Below are 18,826 nucleotides of genomic sequence, written 5' to 3'. Positions count from 1 at the left end.
TATTTTACGTGCGTGTCTATATGGGGCTACGGAAACTAGATTCAAGCGGATCGGGCTACGTGTATATCGCGGCTGTGACGTTTCTGTGCCACGGAGAGAACTGAGATCGCTAACATCGCTAACTAACGGCGAGTAGATGAGCACCCTCGTGTGCCCGCCCGCTGAGCAGATAAGACTTCGCACCACGGCGCTGGTCACGGATCTTCGCGCTCGCCGCGCACATCACCTGCGCCCATCGCCACCCACGCCCTTCAGGCACCCTGATAAATTACTCAAGACCTCTATCGTCTATCCCGGGCGCCCGGTCATGTGCGCGGCTATCTGGCCGGAGTGCGCCTTATAACATCCGGGAAACGATCGGTACGCGTGACCCGACCACCTTCGACCGAGCCGCACGTCCAGGGAACGTTCGAAAGTTCTATCTGTGTGAAAGAAACTATCGCCATTATTGCCTGTCACAATGCGTAAAATGATTACCAGAAAAAGTTCTCATCTCTTACTTATATCCTTTCTTTCAAAATTTGTTTTTTCGCAAATCTTTGCATCGTGAAATCAAAGAAGAAAATTGTTAGCAATTTTAAATTGAAATCATTTAAAATTAATGTCTAAAATGGACCTGTTGTATTATGTGTTGTACATCAAAATCCTAAATTGACGAATTGAATAAAATTTGCGTTTGATAAAAGTTCTTATCAAATTGGATTTGCAAAAAAGTCACCGATCAGTGAATGAAAATAGTTTTAAGTGCCGCTAGCGGCTGATATATCAACGAGATACACGAAGACAAAGAATCTGAAGTTCTCTACGGCGACGTTTCCATTTGGCAATGCGGAGAGTGGGAGAGGAGGAAGATCTATGATCTAAGAAAGACCTTAATAATCCCGATTCATAAAGCCTAGTCTATCCTGGTACGCCGATACGCCACTGTCGGCCACGAGTGGGCTGATAAAGAATGACGATCGTAAGGGAAGAAAGTTGCACAGCGCTTATCGCCCAATAAATTCTACTTCAGCCAGCATCTGCCTGTCTCTTCCCCTTTCTCTTCTAGAGTTTCCTTCGTTTTCTCGCCTTTCGTGGCATCGCGCCTTGCCCCGCCTCACGTGCGGCAAAACCCGTGTAATTACCGTCGGCAAGTACCAACTAAATTCTCCCTTAACGACGAGTTACGATCGAATTAACAGATTACCCCGCCGGAAAGATAGTTCTCGGATGGATCTTCAATCTCCTTCGTATTCTATACATGCTATCATTCCTTATCATTCCTTATTAGACTTGTCGATTCTAACTTTTACATGTTATCATAACATTTAAAAATTAAAGTAAAGGATAAATAAGTAGAGTAAGAAAAATCAAACATGTATGATTAATTCTCTATTAATTCTCTTGCGATCTAAATTTAGATTTTAAAACAATACCTTTGTAATTTAAATTCATTCTTTTTTTGCGTTTTACTGAATAAATTTGTGTTGAGAAGATGTGACTAAAGTTCTATTTTAATAAAACCAGAAGGTTCTTTTTTTTATAATCACAAGACAATAAAAGCAGAACGTGTAAATGTAACGTGTCTATTTCAGTTCTCGGTTCAATTTTCAAGAAAATCTGATAACAATCTTCCTGTAATTTAGTTTTTGTCTACAAGTTTCGATCGGGAACGCAAACGTTATACCACGTGTTCAAGAAGGACTCGGAGTGTTCAAGAAAATGAGGAACTGAAAGGGAACGTGAAAAGTCTCAATGAAAGCTCGTAACCGCGTAACAGATATATCGAGACAAAATTGAGATTGGTTATCGAAGGCAGCAACTTCCACGCGAAGCGAGAGGAAGCGAGGGGTAGACGTGTCGAGATGGTATAGTGCCGGCTCAAATCGGATAGTTTGTTCATTAGAGATATTTTCCGACGGATGGACGGCGAGAGACGGTCGAGGGAGCATGCTCGGAGTGTATTTGTCTTGATAAGTTTGAGGCAGGAAATGAGACTGTCGATGGGGAGGAGAGCCCGTGCTCGCTTCCCATGAAAGAAGCCGAACCGCCAGAAATGAGGATTTCGATTCATTTAACGAGGAATAAGGGTTGTACCGAAGTATCCTGATAGTCTGGAGGTCAACCGTGCACAAAAATTCAAAGATAAATGCCTTGTTAAACAAATACTGTATCTGTTTAGGAAGTCCATAGTCAATACGCTGTCAAAATTTCAAATGCACCGCATTATGAAAAAGTAATTGCCAAAATGAAATGATTAGCAAAATGATCAAAGCAAATGTAAATCTTTAAAAAAGAAACGTTTCATTGACATTATAAAATTTCATATAATCAAATGTCTTACATGCATCTAGTTTGAATATATTAAAAATAATTAATAATAGAGAATTAAAAAGTAAAAACAAAACGCTAATTATTCATTTGCCAAAACGCATTGCTAACCATTTCAAAGCTTAGTTTCAAGAATTTTGAAACTAACTGCATCTGAATATCCGCCATTATATATCGATTGCAGTCAGAATTCATTGTTATTACGACCATTCGAAAAGCTCGTAAAAGGGCGATTGACTCGAATGCATCGAGTTACTTTTATATTCCAAAAGCGCGTATGAAAATTAACGTAAATGCAATGGCCGTTAACTCAGCGAGCATTAGTCGCGCGTTTAAGAATCCAAATAATGGAGAACACGTTCTAAAACTAGAATGATCTTTCAACTTTCATCAACTTTATTGTGCTTAAAAGTAAAAGAATAATATTACTATATATTCAGAAATTTCTATTTCAAAATTCTAAAGTTAAAAAAATTAAAGCTAACATATAAGTTAAAATTAATAATTACTCCAATGTAATCAAAGCGATTGTTGTTAAATGTGTTAATTATACCATAGAGATAGAAAAAAATCCCTATTGTGAAAATGGAATGTAATCAATCATTTTGATTATGAATTAACTCAATGAATCTTAGTATTATGAATAGTAGCATAGAATTTTGATGTTAAAGACAGATGTTAAATCACCAAATTATTACTTCGATCAAACACTTTTGTCCATCGATAGATCTGCTTTTGTTCGCTGCGAATAGCTTTATAGCAAAAGTATTATCGATTTTAGACACTAATGCAACCAGTAGAAAGAGGATGACAAAGCAAAAGCAGAGTAGAATGAGATAAAAGGAAAGAGAGAAAGAGAGAGGAGAAGGAAGAGGAAGAAAAGAAGAGAGAGAGAGAGAGAGAGAGAGAGAGAGAGATTTTCGCTCCCGTATCAGTGGGCAAGGCCCGTTTGACCTGGCACACATGCCGCCCATAGATCAACCAGAACCCTTAGGCCGAACCCCACCATGCCACGGGCTAACCATTAATTTACAACCCGCAGAGTAACCCCATGCCCCTCCTGCATACAGGATCCGTGTCCCCTTGCGGCAGATATGAGCTACGACGTGGCGCTGAGGGATTCAACCGCTCCAGTTCCCGGACGGTCCTTTCTATCTCTCTATTCGGTCTTCTCCGCTCATCGTCTCCAAGGTTGCGCCCAACCTTTAAACGATCTTCACTTATCCGAGAAATGCACCGTTATGCCACAGCCAAAAAAAAAAAACATTTTAATCTATCGATAGATTAGATTAACTTATAACTCATAGATATTCTTCGCGAATCTTACAACAAAAATTGATTTCACTAAAAAATTATATATCCTTAGTCACTTAACGTTCCTTATCCAAAAATCAATAACCTGTATAGAAATCAAAAGGATTCTCTACATTTGCCGATTCAACATTCGTTCAGTTTTAATAATCATAATAATTTTTTTATCTCTAAACTAAAAAGTTATTTATGTTAATCTTTTGTTAATCTCGCAATCTTGATCTTAGACTTTTTCAACAGTAAACTGAAATTTACGCAGCTCAATATGTTCATAACAACTTCGTCGTGGAAGGAGTAAAGAACAAAACTGTTAATTGTCAGTGGACCTTAAACTATCCAGGACACGGAAGAAAGGCACGAAAAAGACTAGAAGGGAGCAGATTCGTTAAGATCGCTAAGAAGAAGGGAAGGAAGAAGGAAGAAAATCGCAAATAAATGCTAGGAGCCGAAAGGGTGTGGGAAATGCTCTTTGATTTTGCGAGCTTTATTTTCGCTTAATAAGCGGGTGCGAATAGGCCCGGCTGTTGCTCGTGCTTTGTAACTCGACGGAAGTAAGTTGTCCCCTGTTTCGTTTTGTTGTCCAGCAGTTCCTTCTCTCCTCCGTGTCGCGACCTCCTTCCCCTTTCCTCTCCTCCCGCGGGAATGAAAGGAACGAATAATTAGAGAAGGTTGGCGGGCACGGCCCGAAAGTTTCTGGCCAATTAATTAGACGGAGAAATGCACGGCACGAGAGGTAACCAGCGCATAAGCACCAGAGACGGCAATTTAAACAGCGACAATTCGACTGCGATTATCGTTGCACAAACGTTTTGACGGCGCGCTTTTATAATATAAAGACTTCAGTGTTGATAATGGCGGATATTAAGGACTTAAATACATAATAGGGGATCTATGTGCGCTATAAAATTCATAGAATTTAGAATTAAAAAAAGATTGAATAGGTAAAATATAGCTAGAAACGCAAACAAAAATAAAGAAAAAAAATGTGAAAATTTTTAATTGCAATAAAATACATATCGTAGATAAAAGATTCACAAATTATAAATAGAAAGACGTATTTCGAAAAAAAGCTTAAATATACGTAAAGTATATTAATTGCAAAATAATCTTTACGCATTTTTTAAATTCACACTTTAACAATTATATTCCTACTATGCAGAAGATAAAACTTTTTATAACTAATGTTACAACCTTCTATTTAACTAACATTTAATTAAATCAACATTTATAATATTTTTAGTTATATTTTTTTGTTATTATATTTTTATTAGTTATTATATTTTTAAAATGATAATTATATTAATAAATTTTATATATTTGAATTATATCAATCAATACAGGTTAACAATAGTTTAAATATTTAAATAAAAGTAAAAATTGAATAAAAAAGAAAATAATAAAAATAGTCAAGTATCGAAGAGAGAATTTCATTATTTATAAGCTTAAAACATCTTCACATTACGTTCCGATAATGGTACCTATCCATCGGCAAATCGCGCTGTGTTGTCTCCATTGATCTTAGAATAATAAAACAGGCTTTATATTTGATGGATGATAAGACGCACGCGCTCCCCTTTCACACTATGATATACAGTATAGGTAGTGCGGCTGGACGCACCCCTTTGACCCTCCCGCCGGTCTCTCTTCTTTCGACCCTCGTTGTCGGACTCGCCCCTCGTTTCCTCCACTTAAAAACCGGTAATTACTCTGCTGGTGCGCTCTGGCATTTACCATCCGCTTCGGTGTTACTCTGTTTTCTGCTTAACAGCGACACTCGACTCGAAACTCGATTTTCGCAGCACACTATATATCATTGCATTATACTGCGCATTAGTCCTCGTGATGCGAACAGCGCAGTGAATTAATTTTGCAGTGAGTATCAAAAACGCTACCGTAAGCATCTTGCAGCACGTTATAGTGTTTTATATAACCTTTTACAGGTCGCGTAATAATTTTTCACTTTAACCGTATTCTTCTTTAAATTATTATTACTGTTAGTATCATTTAATGATTATTAAATTATCTGCATTATTAAATTTATTATTATTTTCTCATTAAAAATATTAAACCTTATGTATCTATTTAACCTTATGTTATTAACTTTTCTCGCTATAATATTATCCGTAATTTTTTTCCATTTCTCTTGTGAACGATGTTGAAAGAATAAAGTGTAAAAAATATAAAACTTAAATTTACGAACTACCGATCGGTATACTTATTTTTAACGGAAACAACCTTGGCACGTCAATCATGTTAGAATTTTGTACGCTTAACGACCGAAATAAAGCGATCTAATGAAAATTTTTGAAAAATTGACACACGATTGTCATGTTACAAATTTTCACAAGAATATTCTGATTTTCATACTTGCTCACACAGCAGAAATGTCCAAAAAAGATCACAGAGATATTCTAAAGATGTCACGATATCTTTAGACCCTGTAATGTATTTTGAACATTTCTGCTGTGTTGAAAGTTACTCATATATGAAGATATTCTTAGCTTTTTTAAATGAACAGATTGAAATAATAAAATCTATCAAAATTAATAAAAAGAATATATAATAAAAATATTATAATTCTCTCCTCTTATATACAATGTTTATACAATGTGTATACATATGTATGCATATGTATAATGTGTATACATATGTATCATATGTATAATGTGTATACATATATAATTGTATATGTACATACAATTACTTACCTTGATCGTCGCGTGGTGGGATCTTTCATGACCATAACCTCTGTGATGTCTCCATACTTGGTGAAATACTCCCTGAGGCTCTCTAAAATAATAAAACAATTTGTTTATTTCTTATAAAAGAAAGAAGTTATCATCATATAAATATTTTCCAAATAATTACGAGACTAAACGTTAAAATATTGCCATATTACATTTTTCTTATCATAAAATATCCTATTGTGTCACTTTCATTCGAGAAAACATTGCGAAATATTTTTATCGCAATGTATATTTGTCATTTTTTTTATGAAAATGTTCTTTTACGTGAATATGTCTGATAAAATGTGACATCGCGACGGAAACCCAAATTGTCCCTTCGCACAGGCATCTGTCAACCAAAGTTAGAGCTGAAGGTAACACAGAAGATCACTGACGCTAATTGGAATTAGTAGATAACAACGCGAGTCGACACTTCGGGGCGTAATCCCTGTAGCCTGATAAACGCGGTGCGTGCGTCCAAAGTAAAGCTTTAGCTTAACACGACCTAGCTTTGATGGTAGCTAATTCTACACATTGTGCACCTGCTATGACGAGTTTGCCCAATGATCATTTTCCGTTAATGCAGATTAATAGTAATAAAATTCATTGTAAAATATGCATTAAAAATAACGTAAAAATAATTAAATCAGAATTATATAACTAATAGATAAAGATAAATTCTTTCATTTCTCGATTAATTTTTATAATTTTTCTATTAAAAAAAATAACTTCGTAAGATAAATTATTCAAATTAAAGTATTTAAAAAAGATGCATGACGAGAAATCTACAAATTATATATGATTCCCTTGAGACCTGAAAACACCTGATATCTTTTTCTACATAGTGAGAAACAATAAAAAGGAAGAAAAAATCATCTATCGCTTAATGTCTATTTTTTTTTACTTTTTAGTTGGCTGAGAAATTATCCAATCGCGCACGTGCCATACGATCAATGCGACCGATGTAACCAATGTAGAGCTTCTTCGCTTCTCTCCACCAGGGACACCCCCTTGACCCTTTTCGTAGGTTTATAGCGAAAAGCTGAACACTGGCGGCGGGCCAGCATGGCTGCGCTCCAAATACGTCTTACACCTTATCTAATTATATGCTGTTTCATCCAAACCACTTTAAAGACTTCGTAATGTTCGGCGGTTATTTATCTATGCAATCGCGGATAAGTTTCAATAAATCTTCAACACTTTAAGACTTTAAGATAGGCCAAGAAGATAAATATATAAATGTTTACTTTTACATAAAATTGTTAAAAAAATAATATATATTAACTAAAATGTATAATTTACGATATCGAGGCAATAAAGCATGACTGTCTCAAAGAACAGATGTTTGGAAAAAAGTTAATTATTATTCTTTATATTAAACAAATACAATCCTTCTTAATTAATAATAGCTTTTCATAATTATAAAATTATAATAAAAAGAGCTTATAAGATACAGTAATATTAAAATTAAGAAATTATAAAAAGTATAAAATAGCATACATATAGTCGTTGATAAAAACGTAATAAAAGTCCAATTTAAAAAATATGAAATAGATAAAAAAAGAGAATTAATTGCTTATTAAATAGAAATATATAAATCTTAATTATTGCTTGCATTTTCCATGAGAAATACGAGCAAACAAACGACTACAATAATAAATGCTTGGAGTGTCTGATAATTGTTATTACCAAGGCACGGAAAATACGAGATAACTGGACTTGCAAATTCAGCGCACGACATTAATCAATGAATTATTGGTATCTCCAGGTCATTAGCCGTCGGGCACCACCTGTTTGGTAACGAGCCTCACGCATAAATTACATTTCTGCTCTTCCACTGTTAATTAGTGACACCAAGTCGGAATTCTTAAGGAGACGATATAGCAGGAGCTTGTTATCAACCCCACGCCGGTTAATGTTCGTTTTATGACAAAACATTTAAAAGATAATTAGGTTGAACTAGAGATATTGACGTCATCGTTTAATACGCCATTATCTTTCTCATAAATAAATTCTATTAATATTAAATAAATATTAATATTAATAAAAAAAGATATTATCAAAACGCACCGTTGAGTTGTGTCTTAATAGATTTGTACTTTTGTTTAATTTAAAGAATTTTTTTGAAGATGAAAAAACAAGCTCTTTAAAGTATTGTTTAAATCTTGAAAATATGCAAGTAAAGAACAATAAAGCAACAGACTGATTGTATTTTTTCTAATTGAAACTTTTATTAATAAATACAAAAACAAGACTGATAAATTCTCTAATAGTTTACTTCGATTCTATTTAGAAATATAGATAAAAATATATGAATAAGTGATAAAAATTATTCCTATACCTTTTAAATGTATTAAGAAACATAACGTAATCAATTTTTAAATTTACAACAAATTTTTATAGAAATTTATACAACAAGATATAACAAGATTTTAAATTTATGAACGTAATGACAACTATGATTATAATTATGAATGTAACGACAACTATTAATACTAAAAATATTTTTAAACAATAAAATTTTAAAAAATAAATCTATTTAAAAATTCTCTGCATTTATTATGTTTAAAAGTTCAGATTTCTCGGAATGTAATTTTTAATTTTTACAATAGTTACTTGATAATTTTCTGACCTCACTGTAAAAACTTTAATACAAAAATAACATTAACTTGAGGGTACGAAGGGTATCCTCGTTCTCGCTAAAACAGACTTGCCAATTCTTCTTTAATTTGTCCCAGCTCTCGGATTGATGGAAGCAATTTCGTCGTTCTCGCGAGAAAACGCTCTTGAAACGCGGCCGCGATCCGCCGAAATTTACGGCTATCATTTCCTTAATTGTTCTCCGACACAGCTTATTTTTCACGCGCGGCCCTCGGCCGTCTCGCATTCTCATTTCACTCGTTGCAGTCACTAGGAAGATCCGCTCATGCCTTGGCCCTTTGCCGGTAACGCGACCAGCTTACTCAGCTCAGAACTCTTCCCTGTTCCGAATAGCAACAAATGGAAGCTGGAGCGATTCGTTGTCGACTTCGAATGAAGAAGTACTTAAGGGAAATGGAAATGTTTACTTGTAACTTTCTTTAACTCTTCTTTGGAATGCAGCAATTTATAATGTTGAAAGCAAAGAAAACTGCAGTTCACTTGTTGAAGTGTAGTATCTGCTTGATTAACTGAATACATATACAAATAGAATTGATAGAGATAGACAGAAAAAAAGAACTACATTTTCTAATACATTCTAAAACTTCCAATACATCCTTTAATGTGTTAATAATAAATAAATATTTTCAACTGTGCACTTTTTGTGATACAATAGAACTTACAATTCTACCTGGAATAAAGGAAGAAATTATATTATATTAAGGAGTTTACGAGCGGTGAATTTGCCGAAGTGGCATGCATTGTATTGCGTTTTGCATTGGTAATGTGCCAGCCATGGTTTTCTTCGGCAAAAGAATGCTGCGTTTCTATCGAGTTTGCAAACTTACATTTTATGTATCTTAACGTAAAATACAGTTGTTCATATATAACACATTTATCCCACGTTTTCGTAAATATAAAGTACATTTTTCAACTTTGAATAGATTCAGATAGAATCATGTTTATGTTCAATGTTTATAAAAATATAATCAAAATTTATCTTTCTGTGAGAATTTTAGCTATGTTATAGCTAATTTATAGCTAATTTTAGCTATATTTATCTAATCTTCATGTAATGTTCATTAATATTTCTTAAAATAAAAATCTCGCCTTTTTTTACAAATTTTGTAAAAATAAAGAATAAATCTCTTCAATGAGTATAGAATTATAAATAATTCTACATTGTTGTTTACGTCTAAATTATTGTGCGAAGTTTTACAAGTTTTTAGCAAACTAAGCTAAAAACTTTCTTTTCACTACATATAACTGAAGAGATCGAGGTGCTAGAAGTCCCAATAGCTTCTAAAGAATTGCCCAAAGAGCAGAGCTAATCCGAAACTTCTTTTCTACTTCCAAATCTGTAGATGCTGATGCAACCTTTACTTGCCTTCAATTTCTTCATGCTCTCCCTCTCTCTTTTTCTCTTTCTTCCTAGATTTTCCGTCTTGCATCGCACCGCATCGTACTTGGAGCATATTGGTCGCCGTGGAGGAAACTCCAGAACCGACTATCCACGTAGTAGTCAATGGCAGAAGAGGAGACGTCGAGGTGGCGGGCTCCATTCAAATGAGATTCAATGCTGGAGAGGAATCTCGGAAGAGATGCCAGGAGGCTGAAGAGGTAGCAGAAGACGCCATAGAAGGGGAGCGGAGGTGAACATGATGCACGCTGGCCTCTGCTCGAGTGTTTTTCTATTCAGAGAAGACTCGCATAAAGTCCTATATACCGAGTTCTATCCTATCCTATCTCTCGGATCCCCCAGGAGTCAGAGAGGATACGGGATGAGAGAGGCGAAGGGGCGATTCTCCCCCATTCCGGAGGACCGTTCATTGAAACGAATGGCCTTGTCCGCCTCTTCCTCCTCGTCTCTTCGTCTTCTCTATCTTCCTTCATTCCACTCCCATCCTATCTTCATGGTCTTCCCGTCTTTCCCTTTCTTTCTTTCTCTTTCTCTTTCCTCCTGCCGTCCTATCCCTGACCCTCGAACGTGCCTCTCCTTCCCTATTCGATCTCCAGCCGCGCTTCTTTCTTCGCTTCTTCCTCGAGTTACGTCTCCCGCGAATCTACTAGGATTACTTATCCTTCGCCAAAGGACGCTCAAGGCTCAACCTAAAGCATCATTTGAATAAACGCGGAGTTACTACACGCCTGTTCCCGGCAGGCAAGAACGAGCGGGCGAGAGATAGAGAGTCTCTAGCTAGCGCGCGTCCCGCGGCTATATTAATGGCATCGTGATACCTCCGGAGCAAAAAGAAGACCCCTCGCTCTCTATTACTCGCGGGATGAGATTTCTGTCAGCGAGGATGTCACATCTTCGGCAACGGGTCACGATACTCGCGCACCGTTTCGCTGTTATAGCGACGCATCGAGGCGAAGAGAATTCTAATTTGGTTTACGATGATCGCGTACGATGAAATTCTTGCCATTCCTTGGAGCGTAACCGGTTAATAATAGCAGCTAATAATAATAAAGCTTGAACCAATAGTTTATCACATTACATTATTGCAATAAATGACTAAATAATACATAGAAATAATACATAGAAATATACAATACAAAAAAAATGCTCTTCCAAACTTAAAAATTGGAAAAATTACTAACGTTTAAGTAACTTACCAGTCAATGGGAGAAAAAAGCAACCGTAACATGTGATAACAAAATATACAGCCTTTTTGAAAACTTCGTACATTCCTACTAAGGTACTAAGATGATTGAGAAGATATTTATTCCCTTACTTAGATTTTTAGATTTATACGAATTAATATATATTTAAAGAAATCGATACATAAATTATATATCAACAAGAGATAAGTTAGAGATACATTTTTAAGATAGATTAATTCATGTAGTTATATTTTACATTGCTCACTCAGACTTGAGCAATTTGTCAGTCGCTGTTGTTGTCATGACTCTGCGTTAATTCAGACTACTTCCCTCTTCTTAATCATTTAAGACAAGAAAATATGACAAATAACTTTCGCTATTTTCATCCTTCATGCGCGAGTCATGTAAGGTACCTCTAAAAAAACATTATGAAACTCACGTTAAGTCAATAATAAACCTCTATTTCTGAATCTGAGCGTACCAGAATTAGCAGCGAACACTCAGCGACCTATCTGCAAATACGATGCTTGTGCGCACCATCGATAAATGTGACACAGCGGTGCTGTCAAAGACGTTACGCAGATGCACATAAATATAACTTTGCATGAATTATCGGATAAACATTGCAAGTGGCAATCAAAATTTCAAACGCTAACTTAAGATGTATGGCGCATCCGTTGTTATTGATCATTATTAATAATATTAATGTGATATCAGTATATATGATTATTATTAAATATATGATTATTATTATTATTACTGTTGACATATTATTAAAAAAATATATCACAATGTTGTTTTTCAGAGAATATTTTCATTATCAAACTTTATCGTAAAATTGACAAATCTTAATTTCTAGGAATTATATGGATTGCTTTTAATACTATTAATATTTTAATGCATATTAGATAATGTAATGTGTTTTTCATATTGCCGATCAATGTAATAGTCGCAAGTCCATGAATTGTTCAATTATCATCATGACAAGTAAAATCAAATATATAAGTTCATTGAATTAGGAAAATATAATGAATTAAAATCCCGTTTACTGATCCGATAGAATGAATTCTTCATTGTCATCCATCAAATAATCCTTAAACTGTTATTAATATCGTTAAGCCCGAAAATACCATAATTACCAATCAATATTATCATCAGTCTATCGTCAGGACGATGAATTTTCCATCCGGCCATTAATAATACTATTAATATTCAACGTAACTATATTAATTATCGTATAAGAGGAGTCCAATGAATAGCTGTGTACATGATGGAGCCCAATTGCCGCGACCTTCCGCATTTGAGATCAGGTTCACCAAACTCCTCGGCCAGTGGAGCTCCTCGAGTGGAGCAACAATCATGCGGCGCGATGTCATGTGCATCAAGTAAATAAATAAACATTGCGTTGGCCGCTGCATGAAAACTTCCCGTCTCTATGTTCTCGCTTGTCCCGTGGGACAAGACGCCGCGGACCGGAACGCTGCATCTCCTACTTCGAGCTGCTCTCGCGTGCCGGCGTCTATTTTGGCGAACGTAGCAGCGTTCCAAAAAGATCGTGCCGTCTATCCGTCGTGACTGTCTTCTTGCGCAGCGACGAGCCATTAACGGCAACGTAAACGTACACTTGGGTCCGGCTGGAATCGTGGCGTGCCGATCGGACGAGCCGCGAGGGAATTGAACATATAGCCTGGCGGCAGAGAGAAAGAACCAATTCCAAATTGCTATAGTTTTTTCAGGAACAAACTGGAAACATTTTCTATTTTTCTTCGACCCAACTTCATACATCATTGAGTCCGACATTGTATATCATTGGATCCGACTTCGTACATCAATGATAAATCAAATAATCGAGATATATTAAGTAAAAGTATTACATAACAATATTACGTTAACATCAGAGTATGCATATCATAGACATGTGAAAATTGTTGCTACATATATATAAGTCTGCAGATTTATGACAATGACTTGTTAATTGCAATGCTAGTTACAACAAAGTAATAGCAATAAATTGCAGTTGTAAAAAATGATTAAACCCAATTACTTTAAAATTAAAAAAAACTACTAATAAGTTGCATCAATTATATCTTTTAATACCAATTATACATTTTACGTAACATACAAAGAATTTAAATTATTATTAATTCTTTTGTTATTATAAGTAATTTTCAATCTCGATAGATCCAAAAGTAATAATTTATTTATTTCGAATTACAAAAGTTTAATACTCGAATCAGTATACATACACAGACACACATAGACAGCAAAGCATGCGCCGCGAAGGGGGTGGTAATAGACGGGGGTTGATTCTCTACGCGCACAGAGTAGTGACGGGACGTAAGAGGGACGACAGAACCTGGAGCCTATCTGGCTGCGAGCCAACCCCGCTTCCAGGATTCGCGATAGTGCCGTGGTTGATGCATAGTAAGGGAGTAAGCGAGAGAGAAAGAGAGAAAGAGAGAGAGAGAGAGAGAGAGAGAGAGAGAGAGAGAGAGAGAGAATGTACAGTCGATGTAGGCATCCAGCAAGCACACAGTACTCCGCCCCCTCTTCCATTCTATCGTATAGGCACCCGCATTGCAGCTATGGCCTACCATCCTAATGATGGCAACCACGCAGGTACGACTACTCTTGCTACCCTCTTTTTCCGTCTCCCTTTGAGCCACCCTTTCTCGTAATTCCTCCTTCTCTTCTCTCTACGAGACCCACTCGGGCTCTTTGTCGCCAGACCCCTTTTCTGCTGACACTTCGCTGCGAGGCGTCGCCACGCTTTCGCTGACCGCGACTGATTTTCTTGATGGCACTCTCCCATTCTTGAGGATACTTCCGCCTCCACTTCCGCGTCTCTTGATCTTTATTTCGCGTCACTTGGAAGTGATCGGACCTAGCGACAAGCTTATGGTCTATGGCGATTAACTTAACAAATAGTGCCCGCAGCATTCAAGATAAAATAGGCGAGCTCGGGCAAAAGAAAATCTGGGTCTTACATTTACAATTAAGGACAGTATCAAAACAGGCATCTCGTAGCAAATCCACAGAGTATCATTGTAATTGCATGTGCACGTACATGTTACTATCGTACATAGAACTATTTTATATCTAAACTATAAAATATGTACAAAGATAGAAATAAATAGTTCAAATAAAATAAAGCTAATCGATATTTAAATTAGTCTCTCTCTTTCTCTTTTAAAATTCTATTTTTAATATTTAATATAAATAATTAAATATTTACAACAGATAATGATAGCTTCCTGATAATAAGAAAATATTATAACTCGCATATTTTAGTTAAACGTCTTCTCGTTCTACAGAACTTTTCTGCCGTTCGACTTTAAGATCAATAATATCTGACCGCTGCCTGTCTATCGGAGGTTAATTCCATTCGTAATAAGGCGGATAAGCGGCAGAACGACTCCGCGAGACCGGGAAATCGGCGATGCAACGATTCGGAGAAGCCTCGATGAGTACGAGAAAGGGCGAGCCAACGGAGAAACGAGACAGGGTTCCATTCTTGTTACTCCCAGCGACATCTTTAATTCATCAAATGCGGATTGCGGACTGAATCCCTGATGAGCTTTATTCCACATCCGCGCGCTCGAACTATCGGACCCGATGAGAGATTCTCATACGATAATACCTATCGCTAAGTCACTGTTCTACGTCCTCCTTATACCGCGTCTCTCCGCCTATCCCATCCCTTATCATTCAACCCTCCCTCTTTTCCGCCCCAGGCCCGTTTCCCTCGTGTACCTGAATCTTCGCAACTAGCTCTGCCCACTTAAGAAGCCCTCGCTTCAAGCTTTTTCGTTTTCGGTTCTGTCTCGTCCCGAATCTCCGATCCACTTCGGCTTCCACTTCCGCGTCGCTCAACTCCTTCCAATCTCGGCCCTCAATCCTTTCTCTGGTTTCTCGCGGTAAATCGCGCGGAAAACTAGCTAGTGAAGATTCTCCCTTCCCGGTTGCTATTTCCCACCTCCTTTCGATCGCCATCCCGTTCTATTCGTTTGTCTCACAGCTGGACGCTATCAAGAATTGTGTCTCCTTTCTGATAGCAATTTCGGTTCACACAGATTTATTTTGTAACTAACATTACTATGCTCGAAGATAATACAATTAACGATATACGCCATTAATTCTTTCTGTAATAATTGAATAATTTAATATATTACATTTTTATATGTTAAAATCGATCAATCACTCGTGAGTCAAATATAAAAAAATTTTATCCTTCTATTTTAGAGATAAATATTTAAAATAAAAATCAATGATAAATTAAATATAATATTGCAGAAGTTATGTATGTAACTTGGACGATTAAAAAATTAGAATAATAGTTCTTAAAAAAGTTCTAAACAGATAGAAAATCTTTTTAAAAATTAAACTTTGTAAATATAGACATAAAAGTTTTTCTTCACTTAAATCCAAGCAAAGTTTGTTGTCAATAAAATTATGTCTCAAAAACTAGTTAATAGTAACACGGATAACATTTAAAACTAAATACTAAATACTAAAAGATTATCTGATTGATTGAATGTCATCTTATTTAGCAATTTTATATTTGTAAGATTAAATGTTTTAAAGCTTAAATTATCTTTCAATTAAGATAAAGATTCATTTGATTGAAGGATAAATTCTCCTTATTTACATTTCGGAAATATTAATTACAATAAATTCCGAGAATATTGAAACGCAGCAATTTCCAATCTGTCTTTAACATTATTCAAAAAAAGATAAAATTTTTGTGGAAAATATTCAGTATCGTATCGTATTTATTTTCATATAATCCCATAATATTAAAAAAAGTATTCCTTCTTTTAACGTCGCTGCATCGATCGCCAATAGCAAAGTAAATCCAACTTGCGCGTTCCAATGATCGTGTCTGATCTCTTAAATTTTTAAATCCTCGCCCGTCGGCTTGTAAGCTGTCAGATCTTGCATTAAATCGTGATTTCGTTCTCCACAATATACGTATCGTACCAAACCATCTTGAAAACCAGGAAACGGAGAAGAAACGGCGAGTGGTGAGTTCAAAGACAGACAAAATGTATGGCATACGAAAAAGGAACGGAAAGAGGATAAAAGAAAGAAAGAAAGAGAGAGAGAGAGAGAGAGAGAGAGAGAGAGAAAACTGAAGTAACATTTCAATGTTTCTGACTCGACGAAAATTGTAAAACTAAATAAATAATAATAACGATAAATTTAATTTATCACCTATATTGCAAAAAATTGAAATAACATGAATTAATGAATATTACAATCAAACAGAGGATTACTACAAAATGTTATATTCTGTTTTCTTAAGCTGTAAGAAAGTATGATGCCAGACGTAGGAAAAAGAGGAAAGAAAGGAGGAAAAGGGATAGACGGTCACGATTGCAAAGAAAGTCTTCGTGCCAAGGCCGCCTTAATAATTCAAATCTCTCAGTACTCGAAAAATTGAATTTAATAATTCAGCCCAATAGGAAACCCCGGCCGGTTACGAACCGGCGGAAAACCCGATCAAAAATGCAATATCCAGCTCGATTTCTTAATCCGATTTCAGTGGCGTGCGCCTCGGTTGCAATCGACGGCGTGCTCAACCCTTTCTTCCCTTCCGACTGCCGAGATATCTGTTTCGTTCGCCGAAGAAACGCGTAAAAGCGATCGCGAAATACACTCGAGCCTTACAAAGCCGATTCTATTCGGCTTGCTTTGGCCTCCCGTTTGTCAGCGCGGAATGTAGGACGTTCTAATAAGTGCCGCGAATGCTTAATAGAGAAACGCGGTCATGAAGCATTCATCTGTCTAGTTGAGAGACAATACCTTCTCTTTTTTTTTTCTCTCGCATATCTCTTTTTTTTTTAATTCTTATGTCCACCCAATTTTTTTATTAAATCTACTTTCATTTAATCAGTATTATTAATTTAATATCTACTTATTCCGTCACAATTTTTTTTATTTAATCTCGATCATTATAGAAAATTTTTCCGTCGACTACGGATTCTTTGATGCATTGAAATCGACTGATTGAGCTGTTTGCTTTCAAAGTGGCGTAAATAAAAGTTCAGAGCACGATAAATTCAAGTAGTATACAAACACAAATCGATGTGAGCATTTTTCAAACTTGAGTTGCGCTACTTTAAAACTAAACGGCTCAATACGATCCCGCCTTTCACTTCGATTTCTATAGCAATACTCATCGAAAAAGTTCGACGCCAATCGACTTTCTACGTTTACACTTCTATCCAGCTTAAAATAAGAAAATTCGAATAAAGGAAGCTGTATATTACGCTCTGAAACTCCTCGTACTTTTGGCAAAAGGCAATCGATAGTCTACCGGTAGAAAGTATATGCGCGCAGCAATTCATTCCTCTTGTTCAAAGAGAGCCCGCTTGATACTCTGTCATCTAGAGACAGAGACTTTACGGACATTGCGTATACGCGTACGTAATTCACCTGTCTGCTGACAAATAATGGAAACTGCGCTTTTGAATTACGACGCAGACGAGCGAGACGCGCGAAGCAATAGATCGCGATTTATTATCGAAGTCTGAGCGCGCAATTGCGACGTCGTTGTTACGATGAGGAAGAGTAGAAAGCAGAAAGATGGGAACTCGTGCGTAGACGAGTGAGTTAACCTCCGTTAACCCTGGTCTATTGAATTCAATATTGATGACGTCAAACTGTATCACGTCTTACAGCTACGAGCATCCGAGCAAACCGTGCGAAAATGTACGAGACGCCAAAGCGACTAATATGTTAACCCGTTACATTCAATAGCCGTTTCTCTCACGTAACAATATTTATCTTTTTCTTTATTTGTTTCTGTCTTTTCATTTGTTTCTTTATTAAGATTTTCTAGATTAATAAAAGATTATGAAAAACCAATTCAACTTATTAATATAAATTAAAGAAGATTATAATAAAAATGCTTATTGTTATTTTTGAAACATTTATAAAAAAAAAAAGCTTTTTTCGCAGTATGAAAAAATATAATCAAAATTTTATGCCTAACTTGTTTAAATAACTTCAAAACGACAATATAAAATAACTTATTTTTTAACTTTGATAAGCACTAAAATTACTTATCTCTTATTTTATTTATTCTAATTATTTGAGATTACATTTAAACATCTTGAATATTTTATCAAATGTAAGATCAATCTTTAAGATAATAATAATAATAATTTAGTACTTTTCAAATAGATTTTAAAGGCGCCACTGTTCGATGCCATTATTATGTTACATCGGTT

General features: G+C 35.8%; 1 protein-coding gene across 6 annotated transcripts in view; it reads right to left on the bottom strand.

Moving 5' to 3' along the window:
- Window positions 1-18,826, bottom strand: part of Rbp6 (RNA-binding protein 6) — a 596,225-nt gene that overhangs the window by 359,851 nt on the left and 217,548 nt on the right. For all 6 annotated transcript variants that reach the window (XM_089079353.1, XM_025218444.2, XM_011639884.2 and 3 more), the window contains one exon: window positions 6,330-6,411. In XM_089079353.1, the coding sequence (XP_088935479.1) occupies window positions 6,330-6,411 (82 nt within the window). The remainder of the gene's footprint in view (window positions 1-6,329; window positions 6,412-18,826) is intronic.

This window comes from Pogonomyrmex barbatus, unplaced genomic scaffold (genome assembly GCF_055798465.1).
Source record: "Pogonomyrmex barbatus isolate J1 unplaced genomic scaffold, ASM5579846v1 scaffold3, whole genome shotgun sequence".
NCBI classification, from domain to species: Eukaryota; Metazoa; Arthropoda; class Insecta; order Hymenoptera; family Formicidae; genus Pogonomyrmex; species Pogonomyrmex barbatus.
The sequence above is the reverse complement of the archived record's forward strand: the minus strand, read 5'-3'. Positions and strand labels throughout refer to the sequence as shown.